We start from the raw sequence: 24,679 nt of genomic DNA, 5'->3' as shown, positions 1-24,679 counted from the left end.
TCCCCGTTTTTAAAAAGCCCGACCAACATAGACTGGTAGCCAGAACAGTCGTGTAGTGATTACTTTGACCAACAGAGGGGGCTGAAGCTACACTGATTGCGCTCCACTACTTTAGCCATGAAGAACTAAAGATGAGATATGACAAATCACTGTTATCATCAATTATCAAAGAGACAAAGTTATCGGTTTCAAGGTAGTCACATTCTACCCATGTTAAATTAAAGTAATACTATTTGTATGTATTTTAGGCTAGAACAGGGCCCGAACATGGTGTGGTATTTTTGTTTTGCACAAAATTTTAAACGTTTGCGAAAGTTCCGCCGTCACAACACAGTAATTCCCCCACACACGACACATCTATATACCACGTCGGTTAAAGTACACCCCGATATGAACAAATTAAAAAAAAAAAAAAAAAAAAAAAAAAAAAATCTTCTAACCAATTACACTTGCAATAATTACATTTGCAGAAGGCACACAGGCTACTTTGTGCTCAAAATGAGCCTAAAGTGCTGAATAACCCTAACGATGGTAAAGGTCCATTTCCAAAAGCACAAACAAAATTTAAAAAGGTACAAAAAGTTGTAATTACTGTATACAGCAAATTCAGTTTGTGAAGATATTAAAAACAATTAGTGTAAAAAAAAAAAAAAAAAAGTTAAATACAGTATCATGTTTATATTTATTTTTTGTAATGTGTTTTTGTAAAAAAAAAAACAAAAAAAAAAAACTGTTTTGATCTGCTTTCATAGTGTGATTATTTATTATATCCCCTCACCCCCGCCCCCCCAAATGTAGTCTGTCCCCGTTTTTTTTTTTTTTTTTTTTTTTAATTCATAATAATAAATGAGATTTCAATGATATTTTGACCACTGAAGAACTAGGAAATGTCCTCGGTTTTCATTTCAGAAATCTGGTCACCTTATTATTAGCTATTAAACTACAGTTCGAGTAAAAGGAAGACAAACTTTATAGGCGTTATATTCGAGTTAACCACAAGATGGCAGCAATCTACTATAGTAATACTTCCTTCTGTTAGCCTGCAGAGGAGCATTTCATGGTCAAACACCTGAAACAATCTGGATGGATGGATGGATGGATGGACAAAAAAAACAAAACAAAAAAAAAAAAACTGACAGACAGATATTTCTCTGTAATTTATTTGAGAAAGACGGCAAAATGGTACACTATGATGTGATATTGTGTCACACATTAAACTAATGTCTGAAAATACAACAAAACATGTTATATAAAGAATTGTGTCATGTTAAAATACCAACTCAATATAAACAACATATCTCCTAACATTCTCTGTGCACACTCAAACAGAAAACTACAGTGTCTATTCAGCATCAAAACATAAGGCTGCATCATTATCATCAGTGCCCAAGGAGTCTCTCTTTTCTCTGACTCAATGCTCAAGCAATCTCTCAATGAATGTTGCTCCACTTCCTCAAAGCGCATGCTTTCATGTCCTTGATCCTACACTTCTGCTCTCCGATGCAGCGGTTCAAAGGTGTGTCTCAAGTCTACAGAGAGTAGATCTGACTGAGGCAGTGCTCATATAGACCCTGACCGGAGCAGGACAGGAAGGAGGGGCGATTCCCACGCACCTACTGTATGTCCTGAGTTAAGCTGTATCCTGCCAACAAAGAGAGAGGTTGCAGAATTAAACCAGAGATGAAGGTTAGGAGCTGACTGCCATAAATTGACACTTACCAGAGGAGTTTATACACGTAAAAGGAAATCCATTTTGGTCAAAATTATGCAGATCGTCTCTTTCATTACAGGAAATCTGCTCAACTCGATTAAAAGTGGCCTGAAAAACTAGACAAAGACAGAAAGTACAGAATTAGCTAAACACATTTTATTTGCATTTTCTACTTCCTATATTACTTGATATTCCACCAATAAAAAAGACAAACATCTTTTTAAAATTAAAATCACCTCAATATTTAATTAAAGGATTTATGGAGCATCCTAAAAATTCACATTTTGTTTACAAAAGGGGTCTAATCATCTTTCCAGCCTAGTCCTGGTTAACATGCACATGGATCTGATTAAATGATCTAATTTAGTGGTTTTTGAGCTGTCGTTGAACACTGATTTAACAGAGCCAGATTTTAATCATTGCCACTTGTTATTATAAACTAACCACGTAGACAATGGGAAACAAGCAAATGCAACTATAAATCTTTAACAGCAACAATGGCTCTCTTCATGAAATGCTCTGTGTTCCCGTAAATGAAGGCCTTCCTGAAACAGGCTGTAAAATCAGTTGAAGGAGGTTTTTGTCTCAGACTTGCTTTGCTGACTAACGCCGCTGCATTTTGTAAAGTTAATGCATATTCCAGCATTGGTGCCAACAAGTTGTCAGTTTGCGGAAATATCGAGAGTATAAAAACCAGCAGAATGAAGAATGCCTTTCACCATTTTTTAACATTAATGAAGGTAATACAGAATAGCTTTCTTACCTTGCTGATTTATTGGTACTTCATTAAACATCTGGTTGAGTTTTTGATGTGGGTTTAGGAAGGAGATGTGTTTCTCAGAGACAGACTGGAGCTCATTGGTACCACTGACCAGGTTGATTCCACAAACCAGTGGAGAAAGTCTGAAACAACACAGCAGTTGCTTTTAAATTCATGCATGCTTAACTTCTCTTAACATTTCTTTAATGGGCTTTAAAGGATTAGTTCACTTTCAAATAAAAATTAGCCCAAGCTTTACTCACCCTCAAGCCATCCTAGGTGTATATGTGACTTTCTTCTTTCTAATTAACACAATCAGAGATATTTTAATAAATATCCTGCCACATACAAGCTTTATAATGGCAGTGAGCAATAACATTGAGTATGAGCTGAAGAAAGTGCATCCATCCATCATAAACATGTACTCCACACGCCTCCGGGGGGTTAATAAAGGCCCTCTGAAGCAAATCAATGCGTTTGTGTAAAAAAAAAATCCATATTTAATAAGTTATGAAGTAAAATATCTAGCTTCCGCCAGACCGCCTTCCGTAATCAACTTACAAAAAAAAAATGGAACTGGCGTCACGTCAGTTAAGCTTTTTCCGTAAGTTGAATAGGGAAGGCATAGGACGTAGCGTAAGCTTTTTGAACTGCGCGAGTTTTACATTTTCTTCGTAACTTCAATACGGAAGGTGGTCTGGCGGAAGCTAGATATTTTACTTCATAACTTGTTAAATATGGATGTTTTTTTACACAAATGCATCGCTTCGCTTCAGAAGGCCTTTATTAACCCCCCGGAGCCGTGTGGAGTACACGTTTATGATGGATGGATGTGGATGGAAGCACTTTCTTCAGCTCATACTCGTTGATCCCGTTCACTGCCATTATAAAGCTCAGATGCGTCAGGATATTTATTAATATTTCTCCGATTGTGTTCATCAGAAAGAAGAAAGTCATATACACCTAGGATGGCTTGAGAGTGAGTAAAGCTTGGGGTAATTTTCATTTGAAAGTGAACTAATCCTTTAAATTAGTTAGAAAATTCAAGTCCCATGGTTCATTGTTGCATAAATGTAATTCTTTCTATATTTATAGTTCAAATATAGAGAATATCAGTATATCAAGAATAAAAAATGCATTCATTAAGAAAAAAAATAAAATTTATTTATTTTATTGTTTTCATTTTCAAATTCATTTGTTCGTTCGCTCGTTCTAGTGCATGCTAAATTCAGCCAAGATTCGAGAACTGCTTAAAAAAAAAAAATCTCAGAAAAGATTGTCATGACACATAAAAACAAAATATAAAAACAAATAGTTCACATGCAGTACTTACTAAGAGTTCTGGACATGTCTGATACATTAATCCAACTATGTAAGGATCAGTAACTGATGAAAGAATGTTTCTATTTCTAACTCATTCCTCTTGAGAGCCCAGCATAGGCTGTAACTCAGAGGGACTCACAGCCAGCTAGCCTGCAAAGAACCATCATGATGTACATTATGTGGAGCATAGTGTTCATTTAAGTGATGTAGCCCCTTACAGAGAGGCCCGAGGGTGTTTGACCCAAGTCTCTTTTGGAAGATTTTAAGTGTTATAAGATGTAAAATGAATAAAGCATTAAAATACTATTTATGAAACATCTCGTGAGAAAGAAACTTAGGAAAGAATCTCAGAAATATGAAAATATGGAACAGCCACACATTTAATATTTGTACAACTTTTTGATAATAACATGATATTGGTGATGAGTTGTGGTAATGCAAAAATATATCCATTTTGTATCAGCATTTATTTTAACATTTATATAAATAAAATGGACACATTACATGGACACATTTCAAGATATATTCTTATTGTTTTATTCATTTTATCATGTTTATAATCATGATATTTCATTTATATTTTGTAATCTGTAATATTTTTTATTTTTGTTTAAAAATTTTATTTAAAGTTATTACATTTTATTTTTTCAGTTTATATTTTATTCATTATTATTTACTGCTCTTATTTATTTAATATTTTTGACATTGTTTTGTGTATGTGTACAGGACTACAAGTTCAAGAAAAAAAAAGCATTTTTCTTCGGGGAAAATAAATTTAATTTCATTTTGATTTTATACACAAATATTTGGGCTGGATGTTTCTGAATATACATTTTATTGGCTTTGATGTAACTCCAGTTGACCCACCACTATTAGCAACAAAATTTTAAAAACTTAATTAAGCTTGAATTAAGCTTGTTTAGGGATTTTTAGCTCAAAAGGTTTGATTAGGTTGGCGTCGATAGCCTAGTGGTTAAGGCACTGATAGCCTAGTGGTTAATGCGCCAACATGCGGCGCAAATGCTTTCATCACAGCGACCTGAGTTCGATTCCTGTCCTTTGCCTCCTATCTACACAATGTTTTCCTGTCTGCTCTCTACTGTCCTCTCCGAATAAAGGCACAAAAGCCCATAAATATAACTTAAAAAAAAAAAGTTTTGGTCAAATGAACACGGAATATGAGACATGCATCCATCCGTTCATCATGCTACAGGTCTGAGGTGCTGTGTCCTGTTACTGGGCTCCAGAGTATAGAGAGGAAGATAAGTGGTGTGTGTGTTTGGTGAGAGCCCTGTAGCGCTGCCATGTGTGTGGAGCAGAGGGCTGAGTCCCAATAGAGCGGCTGTCAGCACAAAACTCAGAAAACAGCTCCACTCTCCATATTTTCACAGCGAGCCTCTCTATATGCACTAATCACAGCCAGCTGCCCGTACGCACCCTTAGGCTGGAATGAGAGGAATCTTTCATGCAGCGTTTAAAAATCCCAATTTACCCATCACACTGATCCTCCTCTTGGTTGACACTGCGTTATTTTCGGCCAGCACACCGCAGTGAAAGACTCGCTCAAAGACATTTAGGTAACGTATCCTGTCATGTTTGAGGAGGTCATTAAATAAGTGAATGAAATGACTCAACTTTACAGGGCAGGAACTTTCATCTCGGAAAAGATTTTATGGATCCAACAGTTCTCCTTTTAAACTTACAGGTGGACCAAAAGTTATTACTACTACCAAACATTGCTCTGACTATTAAAGGAGCTCTAAAGCACTTATATGTCTCGTCAAGTCATTGACTGAAAAACATTAATTATATTGGGCTTATGGATAGGTAAATACATAACTTGCCATGTGCATTTTTAGATTTATAAACCAAGATTTTAGGTTAAATTTTATATGTATGTACAGTACCATTCAAAGGTTTGATGTCGGTAAGATATAGTGTGTTTGAAAGAAGTTCTTTATGCTCACCAAGATGGCATTTATTTGATTAGAAATAAAGTTAAAACATTAATATTGTGAAATATTGTGTAATATTGTGTTTAAATAGTCATTTATTCCTGTGATGGCAAAGCTGAATTTTCCGGAACTATTACTCCAGTCTTTAGTGTCACATGATCCTTATATAATATGCCATTTTATATATTAAATATACTGCTCAAGAAACATTTCTTATTTTCAATGTTGAAAACAGTTGTGCTGCTTAATATTTTTGTGGAAACTGTGAGACATTTTTTCGCAAAGTTTTTTTTTTCTTTTTTTTCCAAAATTCGATTTTAAATAGAAATCTTTTGTAACAACGTAAATGTCTTTACTGCCACTTTTGATCGATTTAATGAATCTTTGCTGAAAAAAAAAGTATCTTTCTTTAAAAAAAATCTTACTGACCCCAAACTTTTCAATGGTAGTGTACAAGGAAAAGTGTATTTTAGAAGCTGTGAAAGCTTTTCACCATTTTAATCACTTCAGTTGTTCATTTTAAATGGTGGTGTAAAGTGATATATGCATTTTTAAAAGTACAAAAAGTCCTTGTAGTCTCATTTAATATGAGGTCATAAAACGGCATGAATATAAATCATAAAATCATGTGGAAAATGCTCAAATAGTTTCAGATGAAGTAAAGCTTGTCAAACTGCAGGACATATCATCTTCAGAGTATTTCAACTACCCATATATTTTAATGCAAACATATATCAAACTGAATGATTCTTTTGGCAGGAAGATCAAATGGCTAATAACTGATGAAAGACCAAATATCCAGAGGAACTCTAAATGATATAAATCTTTTCTGATACCTACTTTCTTTTAAAGTCCATCAGCATACACCCACATTCACTCAAAAATGAACCACAAGTCGCTCAAAATCTCACATTTCATAACAGGGTTTTGAAATAACAACAATCTTCAGTAAGCAAAGTCTCCTAAATGCTTATTTTTTGCCAAACGAAACACATTTTGCAATTGGATCAGATTCTGATGATGGGAGTTAGAAAAGATAATTTAGTTATAAAAGGTTTAATATCATTTAAAACCCATTTGGGGAAAAATTAGCTTTCTGTTTTGGGACCACAAACCCAAGCCTTCAATGTTTCTGTCACATAGTCAATTGTAGGATAGCTGGCAACAAATAGTGTGCGTGAAGTGTTAAGTAGGTTCTGCTGATATGTTTTGTTATTTGATAAAACACATTTCCTGTTTACAGCCACAGAGTTCTGTTTTTGTCACATCACCTCAAGAGTGATTGTTGTTTACATAAAGCAAGTCGTGGCATGTGTTCCCTTTCCGGACACGTCTGGATAAGCAAATGTTCAGAAACAAACACTGCCTGTTTGTGGTGAGTGACAGTATAACAACACGCTTCTTTAACAACAATAAAGAAAAATTAAATAATGAGAAGAATTATTAAAGCCATTACTAAGAGCCAAAATTTACGCAAGACTTAGCAGTGACCACAACAGTGACCAAAACTGCAAAAAAAATCCCTATGATCTCTGAATTGTCCATATGGCATAAGATTGTATAAACATCTTAATGCAAGACATCCAGATCAAATCCCTTCACAATCAGCATATTTGCGTGACAGCACAACAGTAATATTGAGAGAACAGGTCATGGGTTAAATGTGTGTTGTAAAAAGACCCATGCGAATGCATAATGATAATATTTTTCTACTGAAGAAACATGTGTTGCCACACTTCATAATGTCTTCGTTCTCAGGGCAGGGACGATTTGCTCCCATGGCATCGGCTGTGCTGTTTTAATGTTTCACATCATAAGCACATGTTGTTAACTGCCGTGGTTGACGCACATATATGCACTGCAGATGGGAGTCCTCCAGTCAGTGACAAATAGCCAATTAGACTCAAGTAAAATTGTTCCCATATGTATCCCATATTGTAAACAAACTGGATGTTTCCATGCTGTATACTTGCTAAAATTTATATTATGCTACGTTCCGAGGCAGTGACATTACTAGGATGCCATCCTGGGGTGGGCAACTAAAGTTTGACACCAAAATGTTCACTATCATCACAATGCAAAAATAGTGCACTCATATATACATGGGCATCATTTTGTTCATAAAAGCAGTGAGAAGTTACTATATATATTGTTGACTTGTTGGCCTAGAGGTAACCTCACAACATATATCATGACGTTCCTGGTCATACATTGTAATGCTCATACTGAGAGATTGGTGATCCTCACCTCGACTGATTGAGCTTGTTAATGTGCAGATGGTTGTGAAGGCTGATGCTGCTGTGCTCCATGCTGGGCTGCTCCAGTGTTACACTGGAGGCTCCAGATAAGACTCTGCTACACGATTCATCCTCCTCTGAGTATGCTGTAAACAAAAAAGGAACGAGAAAAAAAAAAAAAAAAAAAAAAAAAAAAAAAAAAAAAATCACAAATGAGATCTCTCAGTTACCAGTTACATCACAGTTGCTTCTTCTAGACAGCAATTAAATGGAGAGCAATGGAGACTTTGATTAAGTGTCTTGCAGTCACTAAAATTTCAGTATGAACTCTAACAACATTGATAATAAAAAGAAATAGTAATGGCTGCTGAAAATTCAGCTTTGCCATCACAGGAATAAATTAAATATTACAATATATTAAAATATATTATTTTTTAAAATAAAAAAAAATAAAAGCACAACCTCGCACTGCAAAAACAGTCCAAACTGAGGAGGGAGAAGAAGACACCAAAGAGATGATGACCAGGGACGAGGTGAAGGTGGGAGTAGCCAGGGTGGAGACAGAGACGAGAGGAGCCGGTGGATGACCCAGAGCCATGACAGGAAGGTCCATGGTGGAGCCAATGGAGGGAGGAGCCATGGTGGAGCCGTGGAGGAGAGACTGGACGAAACCAGGGAGATGACTGACTGAGGTGGAGATGATAGAGATGGAGACCAAGGAACGAAGAGTAAGGGTGATGCCAAAGGCCAGGAGGGCCACAATGGGCGTGACAGAGGTGTAGGCGTGGGCTTGGCAGACCGGGCGGAGATGGTGAGAGTGAGGAAGAGTCAGGGTGACACCAAGCTGCTGACTCTAAAGCCCGAGGCAAAGCCAGAGCGACAATGGACCAAGGTGGAGCCAGAGGGACGAGGGGGCCTGGCGGAGCCTAAGGGATGGCAGTCCGTGGTGGAGCCGATGGGTGGGAGGGCTGAGGTGGAGTCCAGGGCTTAGAAGCTTAAGGTGAAGCTGAGGGATTCATGAGCCAAGGCTGAGCTGATTGCTAGGAAGCCCCTGGCGGATCTGTGCAACATAGCAGAACCACTGGAGGAGCCGAGGGGCTGAAGGGAGACAAAGAAGGTGAGGACAAAGAACTGGATGGCTTAGACAATGGAGGAGAGAGAGGGAGGCTGGGCGAGACCATCCACAACAAAGAAGACTTTGGTGCTGGACGATGAAGACGTGGTGTTGGGCTTAACCAGTGACTACTTGGATGACTTGAAACTAGGCTTATTCAGTGATGACTTTAACAACTTGGAATTGGATGGGACCAGCGGTGACTGCAGTACATCTCCTATTCAAGCTCATTGTACAATAAATCCTCAAAAAACTAAGCGGTGCCAAAGCAAGCGGTCGCGGTAGTGAATCACACCAGATCAAGAAAGTGCCTTGTGTAGTCCTCGAGGGAGGGAGCAAGGAGATGGACTGTGGAAATATCCACATAATTGTTTGCCGTATTTATCCAATCTGTCAGGGGTTGCTTTAAAAAAAGATCCAAGAGAGATGGGTGATGCAGAATGAATGAATATATGCCCAAGATTTAATAAACAAAGAGAGCTAAAAGCCAATACACAATCAACATAACGTTAACACAAGACAAAGAACTGAGGAAGACAGAAAGCTTAAATACGCAGAGGATGGTAATCGATGGAACAGGGAACAGGTAGTAACTATTCAGAAACCATGACAACAAAGGAATGACTGGAACTCAGGCAAATGGTGACAGTGAAAACTAAGACTGAAAAATAAACAAGAGAAACAGAACATGACTGGTCAGAAATTAATAATGTAGTCAGTTTGGCTTGCTGATGTTAAACAGTCATAGTCATTCTTCACTCGAAACAGAAATGCTTCTTTCTTATAAGGCAGAACTAGACGAATATCTGCGGCTTCTCTCTGCCTGTCACATCTCTTATAAAAGTCATCTAAGGCAATTAGTGTGGACTGCCCTCATGGATTTTCACTTCAGGTGTTGACTAAAGGAGCCCCTTCGCTGTCTGACAGCTTCTTGACTCAGTCTCAAGCATCTGAAGGAAAAACAGCTAGAATGGAAAAGATTCTGGAGTGTGAGAGACACGCGTGGGGTGGCCGTTTGCCCACAGTGGGAGCCCAGTGACGGTGCAAACACTGGTCTTTTGAGCTCGTCGGAACAGCTGATGTCAAAAATAGTACGTAGTGTAAATGATGGGTATAGGGAAATGAGGAAGGGAGTGGACAGGGCTCTGAGCACACTCTCCCCTCGATACATCTGTAATGCTAAATGGCATGCACATATAAACTTTTTTTTTCTGTGCACTATTTAAAAATGGATAGCAGCTGGACTGCTTGTGTGTAGAGTTACACAATGTCATCTTTTATTCGCATTATTGGGTTCTTTCTAGCTTTCAAAAGTTTGGGGTCAGTACGATTTTTTTTTTAAAGAACTGAATACTCGTATTTAGAAAGGACGCATCAAATTGATTAAAACATTTATAATGATACAAAAGATTTCTAATGAATTCTATTAATTAAATATTCCTGAAAAAATATAGCAATTTCTACAAAAATATGAAGCAGCAAAACTGTTTTTAACATTGATAATTAAAAAAAAAAAAAAAAATCTTACAAACCCCAAACTTTTGAACAGTAGTTTATATTATACTGTAAGTCTTACAGTCTAGCTAATAATGACTGATATCATGTTTAGTTTTATACTGAAGAAGAAAAATGACAAAAATATTTGAATTTGCATATTCAGATTTGTATTTTTAAAACTTTTTTTTTTTTGTTCTTAACCTTTTTAGTTGTGAAATTAGCTGTAAATGTTCAAGTGATAAAATTATAGCTTCAAATTTTCTGAACTGCAAATTCAGAATTCTAGAAATCAAAACTCAGAAATTCTAGAAATTCTAAAAACTAGACCACAGTTTAAGGTTCTGTGTTCCACAGCAGTACTTGAACTGAGCATTTTGGCTAAATAATCTGAGAATTGTAGTATAAAAAAATACAATAAAATAAACAACTATAAAATAAACCATAAAAATAGTAATCGTAATAAATATTGCATGTCTAGAATTCAAATTTACAAATTCAAATTAAAATATTTTTGTCTTTTTTCTCAAAAGATAAACAAAACATGGGTGCCTTTTACGTAGAAAAGACCATCTAAAAATCATGCTGGAGTCTTCTGTGGAAGCTGGTTAGTTAGGATGCCAAGATGATCCCAGGATCAGCATTAAAAACACAACATTGCGATTATCTCTATCAGGCACATTTTCCTTCCTTCAGTTTTACAGCACAAGCTGTCTCTCAGGCCTTCCATAGAAAAAAAACAAATGCAGGATAGCCCACAAGCACACCTACCAGTAAAGCCTTCCTGATGAATCTTAGTGAGGGAGGTGGGACACCTGTAGTCTGGGCTGTGTACTGAAGGAGTAGAGCCATGGAGATGCTGCAAGCCCAAGCACACGTCCACAACTTCCTGCTCCACCTTATTGCGTAGCTGGACCTGTCAAGATACAGAAAACATACAGTTGCAAGAAAAAGTATGTGAACCACTTGCAGAATCTGTGAAAATGTGAATCATTTTAACAAAATAAGAGAGATCATACAAAATGCATGTTATTTTTTATTTAGTACTGTCCTGAGTAAGATATTTTACATAAAAGATGTTTACATATAATCAACAAGACAAAAAAATAGCTGAATTTATTAAAATGACCCAGTTCAAAAGTTTGTGAACTATTGATTCTTAATACTGTGTGTGGTTACCTGGATGATCTACGACTGTTTTTTTATTTTGTGATGGTTGTTCATGAGTCCCTTGTTTGTTCTGAACAGTTAAACTGAGCTCTGTTCTTCAGAAAAAATCTCCACGTCCTGCAGATTCTTCAGTTTGAGCATTTTTTGCATATTTGAATCCTTTACAGCAGTGACTGAATGATTTTGAGATCCATCTTTTCACAGTGAGGACAACTGAGGGACTCAAACACAACTATTAAAAAAGGTTCAAACATTCACTGATGCTCCAGAAGGAAACACAATGCATTAAGAGTCAGGGGTGAAAACTTTTGAACAGGATGAAGATGTACAAATTTTTCTTTATAATATTTTGTTTAAATATCAATTTTTTTCATTTAGTACTGCCCTTCGGAAGCAACAGAAGATACCTATATGTTTCCCAGAAGACAAATTAAGTACAATTTACCTTCAAATTCAAGAAGTTTTCACCCCCGGCTCTTAATGCATCGTGTTTCCTTCTGGAGCATCAGTGAATGTTTGAACCTTTTTTAATAGTTGTGTATGAGTCCCTCAGTTGTCATCAGTGTGAAAAGATGGATCTCAAAATCATTCAGTCACTGCTGTAAAGGGTTCAGAGCTCAGTTTAACTGCTCAGAACAAACAAAGGACTCATGAACAACCATCACAAAACAAAAAAACAGTCGTAGATCATTCAGGTAACCACACACAGTATTAAGAATCAATGGTTCACAAACTTTTGAATGGGGTTATTTTAATAAATTCAGCTATTTTTTTGTCTTGTGGATTATATGTAAACATCTTTATGTAAAATATCTTACCCGGGACAGTACTAAATGAAAAATAACATGCATTTTGTATGATCTCTCTTATTTTCACAGATTCTGCAAGTGGTTCACATACTTTTCTTGCAACTGTATCTATAAAATATACAGCACTGATGTCTCAATCTGAGAAACAATCACTAGATCTCAAAATCAGGTCAAGGACAGTATGGATCCTTTAGACTAGTATCTGTCCTGTGACATGGATTTGGCTCACCTAAAGTCAAACAGAAAAATCAGTGTGTAATAACTGATTTAAAATTGAAGAAATTCAATAAAAAAAAATGAAGTTATTTTCTTAGTTCCAACATAGGTGCATTTACTGAATTTTACCTTTGTAGAGCAGTACCGCTCATAACCCGTTTTTGAGGTATGGTTTGACCGTGAGAGCCGCAAATTCTTATTGAGGCTGAAAAAAAACTTTCTGTTGTTGATTCATTTGAGCATTCAGTGGAGCTGGTGAGCATGTTTGCTATTTGCATGTCACATCTGGCCTCTTGAGGAATAGCACTGCACTGCTTATTAACTGTATTACGGGAACACATGTGTTCTTGTTTAGAATGCCAAAGCCATGGGAATACACAAAGATCTCCTTCATTCTCTTTTGTTTGGAAAGCAGGAACAGCCCATAAAACAATAGGCATTTTCATCAAAGATCTCTGGGATGACAATTACTGATGAAGTTAATGCAATAAATAATGTGACATAATTTATCAGATAATTAAGATCATCTAACTAGTTGGATGTGGTGTGTGCATATTTTTTTAGGTTATTAAGTTATGGAGTGCGGCTAAGCGTTGAAGAGTCTCCCAATATATAAAAATAAACACTTGAAATTGTTACCTTGTCCTGTGACTGCAGGGATTTACTGGAGTGGACCTTGACGTGTTTGCGCAACGAGCTGGGGTCGGTGTAACGTTTGGTGCATCCTGGGAGCTGACATGCATACGGTTTCTATGAAGAGCGTTGAATAAAATAATAAAGCAAGAAGCACAGCAGAAGAGATGAGGATAAATTAGTCATTAAAATGCTCAATTGAATGATTTATGAACAATTAACTGAATGAAAATATAAAATAACACAAGAAATATCTGCAAGAATAATTTATCAATATCATTATGTTTTTCAGACAGGTCAAATCCCATGACACTTTACAACCTGAACTAACTTTAGCTTGTCATATGTTCACGCAGGGGTCCTCTCTATGATATAATTTCCTGTTTAATATTTGCTTGTTTGTTTGTTGCCTGCATGCTGTGCCACATGATTTTAATTTGTTTTTCAAATATTAATAATACTGTAACAAAGAAGCTTCACCACTTTTAAAAAATAAAATAAAATAATTAAAATAATAATTATAACTACATGCACATGACACGTTAATAATAATAATAATAATAATAATAAATGTTTCTTGAGCACCAAAACAGCGTATAGGAATGATTTCTGAAGGATCATGTGACACTGAATGCTGGAGTAATGATGCTGAAAATTCAGCTTTACCATCATTTATAAATGTATTCAAATAGAAAAGTTATTTTAAATTGTAATTGTAATAATATTTCACAATATTACTATCAAATAAATGCAGCCTTGGTGAGTATATTCTTTCAAAAACATTAAAAAAATCTCCAAACTTTTGAACGGTAGTGTACATGCCAAACTAGTTAAGATTTTCTTTTGAAGAATTTTATTCTTTCAATTAGGCCTTTTTCTTCATTATAATAATAGCTGTAACACTTGCTGTTGTTTTTTACTTCATGCAGCAAAATTAATTTTAATTCCAAAATTATAATAATTATAAATATACTATAATTAATAAATACTTAACCTTCTTAACTCAGAGTATGAGACAGTTCATGATTTTTTTCTTTTTTTTTTTTTTTTCTATTTTTTATTTTTTTTATAAAGGTTTTTAGATTCTTCACATGACAACATCAAACAAACCCTCCACAGGCTGTTACACAGGTGCAGAGTGATACACACACAAAAAGATTAAGTAAATATTATGAAATCTCTGCATCTGTCCACTTCAAATATTAACCACACACATCACCTTGAGCTACACAAATTCTGAAAACAGCACTGACTAATTAATAAAGTTGTCTCTCTAGCAATGCACTTTTTACATCATGGCCTGGTTTCACAGACAGGGCTTAGATTAAGCCAGGATTAGGCATTAGTTAAATTAGAACATTTAATTAGCTTTTATAAACAGGCCTTAGAAAAAAAAAAAAAAAAACATTACTGGTGTGTGTCCTGAGACAAAACAGTGGCACTGACATATTTTAAGTTAAAACAGCTCAAATGTGCATTTTAGGCTTAAGCCTTGTCTGTGAAACCGGGCACATATGTTTTAGCTGCACATTTAGAGAGTGCGATGGAGAGTGAAAAGTGCTTTATTGGATAACTTTCCCAAGGTCTGCATTAATACTACAGAGTGACATAATGATAACAGCCCTAAACAATCACCTACACAGATGTGCTCCACGAACGAATAACGATATTTGCACATCTACAATTAGAAGTGCTGTGCCTGCCATCAAAACCTTACTGACAGCAGCAAACGAAACCACCCTGTTTTGAATAAATCAGCTCTGTTGACTTAAGTGTACTGAGGAAACAGATATCACTTGCAGGCTGGTTGTTACACAGCTTTACAGGCTGGCATGAGAGCTGCTGTCGGAGAGCTGCGGAGAGAGCTAGTAGTCACAACCAGAGCTAGTAGTCACTGAAGTGGCTATTAAAGTAAAAGGAGATCTCTCCACTGTTCCAGACTATAATTCCTTCTGAATTTAGTGTAAATAAAACCCTGTTATTTTAGGGGACTACTACGTCTGGAAAAAGTGACAAGTAAGCTTTCTTCGCTTGTTTGTTTTCATTATTGGTGTACACATTTTTCAGACTGGGTAAGAGTGTATATTTATGATGAAACATAACTTCATATATACATACAGTGGGGTTTATTAACAGAACTTTCAGAATGTCTTAGTATGTGTTTATTTAATTAGTGGCCAAATATATATATTTATATTTATATATATAATATTTCATTTGTTTTGTTTTTTTCTCTTCCCAGTCTTTTGAACACCACTGTATAATTTTTTGCAGTGCATTTTTTAAATGTTTTTTGTGTTTTAACCTGATAAAGCAGTAAGAATGGCCATTCATACCGTGTCCAGGTGTGTGCGCTGGTGTTTGGCTCGATCACTGGAGTTGCTGAAGGCCTTGAGACAGCCTGGATGTTGGCATATGTAGGGCTTCTCTCCGGTGTGGCTGCGTAGGTGGATCTTCAGGTTCTCCAGACGGGAAAATGCCTTACTGCAGCCTTCAAACTATAAGAAAGCACCAAAACACATGAGAATATTAAGAAAACAGGTCTTCACAAAAATCTACAGGTCCTTCACTGTATGAGAATATGCATATGCATGCAAATTATCCCTTATACTGTAGTGGCAGAGAGCACAGCATGCTTTGCACTGCAGGGATTAATATTAATTAGAAGATTTTATTAAACAGAAGCCAGATGGTTTTGGTGAAACTGTGTTATTTACCACCATTCCACCTCAAAAAAAGACTACAAGACATTTCTTGTCTAATACCAAGAAAATTAATAATAATAATAAAAAAAAAACGGTTGCATGAAACTTTTTTTAATGGCTTTTTTTAACGCTCAAAATGATACCAGTTTTGGAACAGGAAATGTTTTTGCCACAGTGACAGTTATGCAACGTTTGCAAAGATGTACATTTTTAAGTGGAACAGTAGTCTACCCAAAAATGGAAATCCAGGCAACATTTACTCACCCTCACGTTGTAACAAACACGTATGACTGACTTTCTTCCATGGAACTCAAAAGGAGAACCTCTAAAGAATGTTCAAGCTGCTCTCTTTCATACAATGGCCCCCTTTACACTAGTGTGTTTTTGTTTTAAAACAGCTTTTTAAAATGAAAACGATCCTCGTCTACACTGGCATTTCCACAGCGTTTCAGAAACTACCTCTGTCTACGCTACATGACCGAAAACGCATGTCAGATGACCGTTCATGCACACTGGGCTGGCGCGTACAAGTGTAAACAGTAGCCTCTTGCGCATGTAGGCAGCTGCAGTATTTGTATTATATACATAGTTTAACTGCACAATGGCTGCTAAAAATTACAACAAAGCCAGCAAAGACTGCAGTTCAGTCTCCATGCTATTGTTTACACGGTCGTCAAGGATATGCAGAGCGAATGTGGGCAGCCACGGCATCCTTTTCAAAAGTCTCTGTTTTGGTCCGTTTATACTGAAATGAAACCCTGGCATTTTCAAACTAAAGTGGAGTCTGAAGCGTTTTCGAAAGTCTCTGTTTTCAAGGTTCGAAAACGCTGACGTAGTGTAAACGACAGGCGTAACCGTATCAAAACTTTTGCATTTTAAAACGAAAACGCACTAGTGTTAACAGGGCCTGAAAGTGAATGGGGGTGTCAAACTCCAAAATGAAAAAAAAAAAAAAAAAAAAATGCATCATAAAAGTCCATGCAAATTATATTTGTGTGCTATATTCCAAGTTCTTCTGAAAAGACTAAAATTTAAGCCATTATTCACTCACAATTTTGATTGAGAGCTGTTGGTCACCATTCACTTTTATTGTAATAGTATTGGATCTTCAAGTTATTAATAATTAATTTGTTTCAGAACACTAAAAAGAAAGAAAGAAAGTCATATTGGTTTCCAAAGACGTGGGTAAGTAACTGCTTTAAGTTGAAAAATGATGTTGGGAAACTACAGCTATCAAGCCACACAAAACTCTAATGTTCCTTTAATTGTAAATTGCAATAAGTGCCATTTGTGTTGTCAGTTCATGCACATTTATGAGGCCTGTTCTGAAGATCCACACACAAGCACATGCCACTCAACAAAGTTTATTAAACAGACATGTTCAAAGCTGGTTCCTGTTAGAACAAGGCTCTGCTAAGATGTTTGAGTTGGAGAAAGGCCAGCGAGGGAGTCAGTAATAAGCCCGGCTGATTCAAGGTGGCAGCAGCAGTCATGCAGACTTTTGGTTGGAGCAATTCTGCAAAATTATAAAACACATTTTGGCGGTCACAGGTGTGATGTCATGATGAGGTTATATGAAAAATGAATAGGGTTTCATTGAGCATCCTTAAATCTATGCATTTATGACTATAAAATTTAAGTTAAATAAGTTGGTGTTTACATTTATTAATTTAGCAGACACATTTATCCAAACTAAATATACTTTTGGTGAATTACACTTACAAATGAGTTATGAATGTGAATGGACAAAAAAGCACCCATCTCTGTCTACGTTAAAGCAGACAATTTCTGCATAATGTATAATATACTCTTACTTTTAAAAAATGATTGATATTGATAATATAATATTAAAAAAAGACCTGGTTTTAATGTTTTTAATATTTTTACAAAATCCATATGACTGTTCATTATATATTGATAGCTATGCTGTTTACATTAAAAATGTACATTAAATACATTTCACAATGTTACATATTATAATCATTTGAGTGTAAAAATCTTTTAGTCTTTCAGGATCAAACTGACAATAATTCCCAAATGATAGTCCTCCGGCCACCACAGTTTAAAGAGAAAAATAAAACAGCAAATTGATGAAAAAATAGCCAATGGCTATCTTACATCATTAAAAAGAAACATTTTCTATGTGGCTGACTGTGAAGGAAATGAAACACAGCTTCATTAAAGTATTAAATTATTATAGTTTATCCCTGCCTACAATAATATCTTTGAGCATGTAATGGATATAACTGCTGACAGTTACTGTATTTTGTGTATTATATTCTGTGTATTATATATCTCGGCAAATCTCTCTGCAAAAATAAAAAGATTGAATAGTATTAAATAAAATTCTTGTTATTATAATGCGATATCAGGTAACAGAGAGATAGAATGTTTTGCTGTTCCCTCACATTGCATAAGTCACACTTGTTGAATACCTAAAGAACAATGAATACAAAAAAATCCTTCTTCAAAGTTGTCCTGGAAGAGTTGACTAAATTGATCATTGCATAATATCATTCCTCAAGCAACTCTCACGAAGGCAATTTGTACGTGAACTATAAACAACTCTAAAATGTCTAAATCTCTCAAATCTGCAAAGCATCCATCTTTGGAGGTGAAGAGAGAGATCAAGTCCACATGTCAGTCTTTCTCTACTTTCTCACATGTCTTATTTCAAAGAATTGGCAGGGTTTAAAAGAAAAATCTCTTTCATTTTTACTGATTGATACAAACTATATGTATTAGTAAAACAACACCTGAGTTTAGAGTCTGGCACAATTCGATATAGCTGTGATACATTGTATAAACAAAGAGGGCAAAAAAGACACATCAGAAAATTATGTTTGGGCAGCTCAGGAAATATAATTTTATATAATTTTCTATTAATTTCAGATTTGAGCCTTATTACCAACAACTGTCTGAATACAGTTTACCACACATATCTAAATGTAGTTTAAAACACTGACTATTGTGATAGTTATGTTCTAGTAATAAACATGAAAAATAATAGTACAGGCTAGATGTACACTACCCGGACAAAAAAAAAAAAAAAAAGTCGCTGTTTGGATTTTAATAGGCAAATACTTAAGAATCTATGAATGGATCATTATTACAGTGATTATTATGTTTCTAGCATGTTATATGTTTGGCAACGGTTCTTTTAACCGTTAAAGATGGAGTGTGTAGCTTTTCATTTCTTAAACAACCATGTAGGAAGACACATCATGGCCATATTCCAGGATGACAATGTCAAGATTCATCAGGGTTAAAATTGTGAAAGAATGGTTCAGAGAGCATGAAGAATCATTTTCACACATGAATTGGCACCTCTGAGTCCAGACCTTAATTTCATTGAAAGTCTTTGGGATGTGCTGGAGTAGACTTTACAGAGTGCTCACCACTTGCATTGTCAAAACAAGATCTGATGAATCTTGACATTGTATGGCCATGATACATCTTAATACATGGTTGTTTAAGAAATGAAAAGCTACACACTCAATCTTTTAGGATTAAAAGAACCGTTGACATACATATAACATGCTATAAAAATAATAATCACTGTAATAATGATCCATTATTTGCCTATTAAAATCCAAACAGCAACTTTTTTTTTTTTTGGCTGGGCAGTGTAGTTTGGGACAAAATGTTTGTTTGTAGGTATTGATATTGGTATTGACACTGATAAATTCATTTTTTCCATCTTTTTTCTTTGATTGATTACTTTGGTAACAGGGTTGAATATTTTAGCTCGACAAATGAAGTCAACATTACAGTTTAGCCACTTTTCCAAAAGTTCCACTTATATCTACACTTGAGCTTGGTTCAGCATGGCAGAATGCATGTACACATTTGTATTAGATTCCAAAGAACTCCGTTATCAGCCCCCATGGTGGAAAATTAAACCATATCCATACTGGCTGGGCCGGATCGGAATGGAATGGTTAAGCAATGAGAACGGTTTTGCCTGATGGTAGAAAAGCGGCTTTTGTGTAAAAACTAAGAAAATGGAATGAGATTATTTACTTGTCTTCCTAACATGTAGGTCAAAATGATTGTGGACTTTTTGGACAATTTTTTGTATGCCCTGTTCTTATAGTAACAGGGCAAATATGCATGTATACTGAATAAAAAATAAAAACTGAACTCACCATGCATTTGTTGGGCTTCTCACCAGAATGGACTCTCATGTGAATAAGCAGTTTGTATCGAGCATTGAAGGGCTTGTGCCGGCGGACACATCCTGCCCAGAAGCAGGTAAATTCCTCCCCTTTTCGCTGATCTATGTGAACTTTCTCTATGTGTCTCACCAGTTCTTCTTTCTGTCCATAGGTAGCCCTACAATCCATCCATTTACATGGCTGTTCTTCACTATGGTGTCCATTCTTTCCCTCAACTATAGGCATCCCACTCGGTGCCAAACCATTCTTGAACTGCTGCAATGTAGGAAGCTCTTCAGGTACTTCTGAATGACTACTGCGTACATTAAGGTGCTGGGTTTGTTCCTTGGCTGTGTCCGAGTCACTGCAGAGATACTGAAGCAGTTCTTCCTTGTTTAGAAGCTTCTTGTTACAAAGATGAAATTCAACAACAGGTTCTTGCTTAGGAGACTTGGGATACAAACATCCTTCTGGAGGTTTTTCCTGCGGCGTGCAACTGTAGAGAAGGTCCTGGGCCTCAGGTGGACCGCAGAGAGCTGAAAAGGATGGAGAACTCAAACACAGCTCTGACATTGAGCCAGATGAGTGGCTGGAGGAAGGGGAAGAGAAGGATGGAGAGAAGGAACTGAAGGATGACATGGAAGAGCAGAATAAGGAAGGGGACAATGTGTCTGTAACGTGTGATACGTTATCTCCAACCGAGAAAGTGCAGGATGAATCACTCTTTACTCCGCTGAAATACGACACAATGGCTCTTTCTGTGGAACAGACCAAATCAAGATCATCTGTTATTATCGACACAGGTGACTCAGACAAGCTACGCATCTTCAGAGCTTCCATGTGAATTGCTTGGTTTAAAGAGGACAGGTACTTTTCATCACGGTTAACAAGGCCACACTGTTCCAGTTGTGCAACAGCTGGGCTGAGACCAGCAGGCCTCATGTTGTTCTTTGAGTTACTTTCCCTCTAAATGTGGATCATAAATGGCCACTGTAGAAATGATTCAGGGGTCCCACAAATGTTTTTTTTTTTTTTTTATGTAGAAATGCACCTGTGATGATTCCCAAAGTATCTGGAAAAAAACATCAGAAAAATTAAAGTATTTTGGACAGTGAATTCAAATAAGAGATATCAGATCAAGTGTGTTCGTAGAAGACCTCAAGAGGAACTGGTGCATGCTGAATCTGGTGGTTCTATCTTCTAAACTGTCCCAGAATACAAAGTGCTGTTCAGTCCTTTCACCAGTCACTGTTTACTACAAAGGGAAAACAATTATAGGGTAATAATTATGATTATACAACCTCAATTTCAGAAAAGTTGGGAAATTTTGTGAAACTCAATATCAAGAATCTGTTATTTGTTAATTCGCTTGAAACTTTATTTAACTGACAAAAGGAAAAAAAAAATGTTTTCACTGGCCAAATTAATTGTATTTTGTAAATATAGACATTTTTAATTTGATGGCTGCAACACACTCCAATAAAGTTGGGACAGAGGCAAAATAATAGTGAAAAGATTACAGAACATCTAAGTTAAACTGTTTTAAAACAGTCCAAAATTAGCAGGTGAATTAGTAACAGGCGAGGGTATCGTGTTTGGGTATAAAACAAGCGTCCAAAAGATGGGTCAAGGCTCACCACTTTGTGCCAAATTTCATGAGAGAATTGCCAAACAATTCAAAAATCACATTTCTCAATGCATGATTGCAAAGTATTTAGGTCTTTCACCATCAACCATATATAATATTGTGAAAAGATTCAGAGAATGCAGAGAAATCTCTATGTAGGGCTGCAGGGCAAGGCAGGAAACCTCTGTTGAATGTATGTGACCTTTGAGCCCTCAGATGGTATTGCAGGAGAAACTGTGTTAAAATACAGCCACATGGTCTCGGGAGTACTTTGGAAAACCATTTAACAGTCTGCCGCTGCATCAAGAAATGCAACTTTAATCTCTGTTACACAGGGAGAAAGCTACACATCAATTCTATGCAGAGATGGCACCGAGTTTTCTGGGCCTGAGCTCATCTTAGATGGTCCAAAAGACAGTGGAAATATGTGCTGTGGTCAAATGAGTCCACGTTTCAGCATGTTTTTGGAAAAAAAACAAAAAAAAGGTATGAGTGACTTGCATATGTGTGAAAGTATTATTGACGTGGAGGCGTATATAGGGATTGTAAAGAGACAAAGCGGAATCAAGATGACATCTTTCCTGGGAAGCAAGACAATGCCAGGCCTCATTCTGCAAATGCTAAAACAGAATGGTTTCTTAGGCATGTTACACCATAGAGTGGATGTGCTTGACTGGCCAGATATGTCTCTTATTGAAAATGTATGACCCATCATGAAAAGAATCAGACAACAATGACCACAGACTGTTCACCAGCTGTCTTATATCAGGCGAGATTGGGCTAAAATTCCACTTGCAAAACTGCAACAATTAGTATCCTCAATTTTAAAATGATTAAAAAGTGTCCCAACTGTTTTTGGAGTGTGTTACAGCAATCAAAATCTAAATTTGTTTATACTTACAAAATACAATTAAGTTGGTCAATGAAAACATTGAAAATCCTTTCTTTGCACTTTTGTCAGTTAAATAAACATTAAAGAGAATTGAATGAACAAGAAAATAACACATCCTCATACTATCCTTTTTTAAAAGTTTGGGGTTAGTGAGAGTTTTGAGACTACTTTTATTCAGCAAAGATGCATTAAATTTATAAAAAGCGACTGTAAATGACATTTATAATTTTACAACAGATTTCTATTTCATCAAAGAAACCGTGAAAAAATTATTATAGTATCCACAAAAATATTAAGCTATTATTTAAAACTGTAACAATATTTCACAAATTACAGTATTTTTGATCAAATAAATGCAGCCTTGATGAGCATAATAGACGTCTCTCAAAAACAAATATTACCAACAAAAAAATATTACCAATCCCAAATGGTACAGTTTTCACTTTTTCTAATTTCACAGAAACCTGAAGAGACAATACATCAATTTACTGTCATGTGTCCTTACAGTAAATGTTTTCTGTAAATGGAAAGAGATGTAGCACAGGGTCACAGTGATTTTCTCTTACAGAATGTATAATAAGAAATCTAATCTTCAAATAATAAATGACTAAACGTCAGTTGTAATACGCAAAGAGATATTATACATAATCCTGATAAGCCCAACTCAGTATCACAGAACAAAATTAACAGATTTGAGTCATGCTAATATTGTACTACTTGTCCATCAAAAGCTGGATTATGCTGTGTTCACACTGTGATTAAATAGGTGGAGATCACAAAACCTTCAGCATGAACTTTCTTTTAAACCTAGTCTTAACTGTAAAAGAATGCCTTAAGGCAGCTCCTCTTCTTAATGGATGATACTACCTCAACACGCTCCTCAGAGCAGGGGCGACTTACACGACCACTGAAAGCTTGTAGACCACTGAGGTCAGAATCACTGCACATGGCAGAATGCATTAGTAGCCAATATGGTTCAATAAAAAAAACTGTCAGTCCTCTCATGAACTGGACTTGGTCATGGTGTGTGTTTTGCTTCTCTTTGGGTGTGCAAGTTGTTCAGACACATTGGCCCAGTGAAGATGAACAGAGAGACATTTGTGCCCTGACAGGCTGGTTGGAACCTCTGGCAGAAGAAGATACAGAGATCTGGTACCAAATGCAGAAATTCTAATGTACCACATCCCCCAGCTAATGAGAAGCAGGCCTGGAACAGTGGGGAATGGTCTTCAAAAGGTCTCTCCTGTCCAACAGTCAAACTACTGTGCTGAGTTCATGCACGTTTTAACACTCCGCACACATTCGCTCAAGTGATCCAGTGATGTGCTGCCATGATTGGGCTGGCAAAGGGATTTTAGGTTAAAACGAGTCCTCATGGGTGCTGTGCCACGCTACTGCTTTGACTAAATACATCAAAAGGGCTCAGTATGTAAAATCCTTTTCCCACATTGTATTAATACTATTGTAAATGAGGATAAACATTTAAGTACAATGTCAAGTTTATCACTTGCTCTTGCAAAAAAGTTCTCATTATTTTTTAAAGCAGCAGTAAGTCATTTTAAGTTTACGATCATGCCTACTTACAGTAAATGTATCATTTAATTGGAAACATATCTAGTAATGGGTCACAGTGGTTTTCTCTTGCAGAATAATTGACGAGGAATAGAATTGGTTATGATGACTAAATAAAATTGATGACTTTTATTTAGCAAATGCCTCTAATATTGTTGTAAATTGTCATGGTTCATTGCACAAATGTGGTTGGTTACCCACATAAAATGAAGAAAACAAACAAGCATAATAAAATAAATATAGCTGCAAACAGTGATGATGGGTCTAAGCCCCGGCGCCACCCGGTGGCTTTAGGGAAACTGTG

The 24,679-nt window shown here is 36.2% G+C and overlaps 1 protein-coding gene across 1 annotated transcript in view; it reads right to left on the bottom strand.

The window, feature by feature from the left end:
- Window positions 1-1,144: 1,144 nt before the first annotated feature.
- Window positions 1,145-24,679, bottom strand: part of LOC127525302 (zinc finger protein GLIS1) — a 35,464-nt gene continuing 11,929 nt past the window's right edge. The window contains exons 3-11 of the mRNA XM_051917768.1: window positions 21,442-21,539; window positions 20,276-21,356; window positions 15,759-15,920; window positions 13,429-13,539; window positions 11,366-11,510; window positions 7,997-8,132; window positions 2,475-2,614; window positions 1,720-1,827; window positions 1,145-1,642 (exon numbers count right to left, since the gene is read on the bottom strand). Of these exons, the coding sequence (XP_051773728.1) occupies window positions 1,614-1,642; window positions 1,720-1,827; window positions 2,475-2,614; window positions 7,997-8,132; window positions 11,366-11,510; window positions 13,429-13,539; window positions 15,759-15,920; window positions 20,276-21,226 (1,782 nt within the window). The 5' untranslated portion in view covers window positions 21,227-21,356; window positions 21,442-21,539 and the 3' untranslated portion in view covers window positions 1,145-1,613. The remainder of the gene's footprint in view (window positions 1,643-1,719; window positions 1,828-2,474; window positions 2,615-7,996; window positions 8,133-11,365; window positions 11,511-13,428; window positions 13,540-15,758; window positions 15,921-20,275; window positions 21,357-21,441; window positions 21,540-24,679) is intronic.

Source organism: Ctenopharyngodon idella, chromosome 2 (genome assembly GCF_019924925.1).
Source record: "Ctenopharyngodon idella isolate HZGC_01 chromosome 2, HZGC01, whole genome shotgun sequence".
Classification (NCBI taxonomy): domain Eukaryota; kingdom Metazoa; phylum Chordata; class Actinopteri; order Cypriniformes; family Xenocyprididae; genus Ctenopharyngodon; species Ctenopharyngodon idella.
The sequence above is the reverse complement of the archived record's forward strand: the minus strand, read 5'-3'. Positions and strand labels throughout refer to the sequence as shown.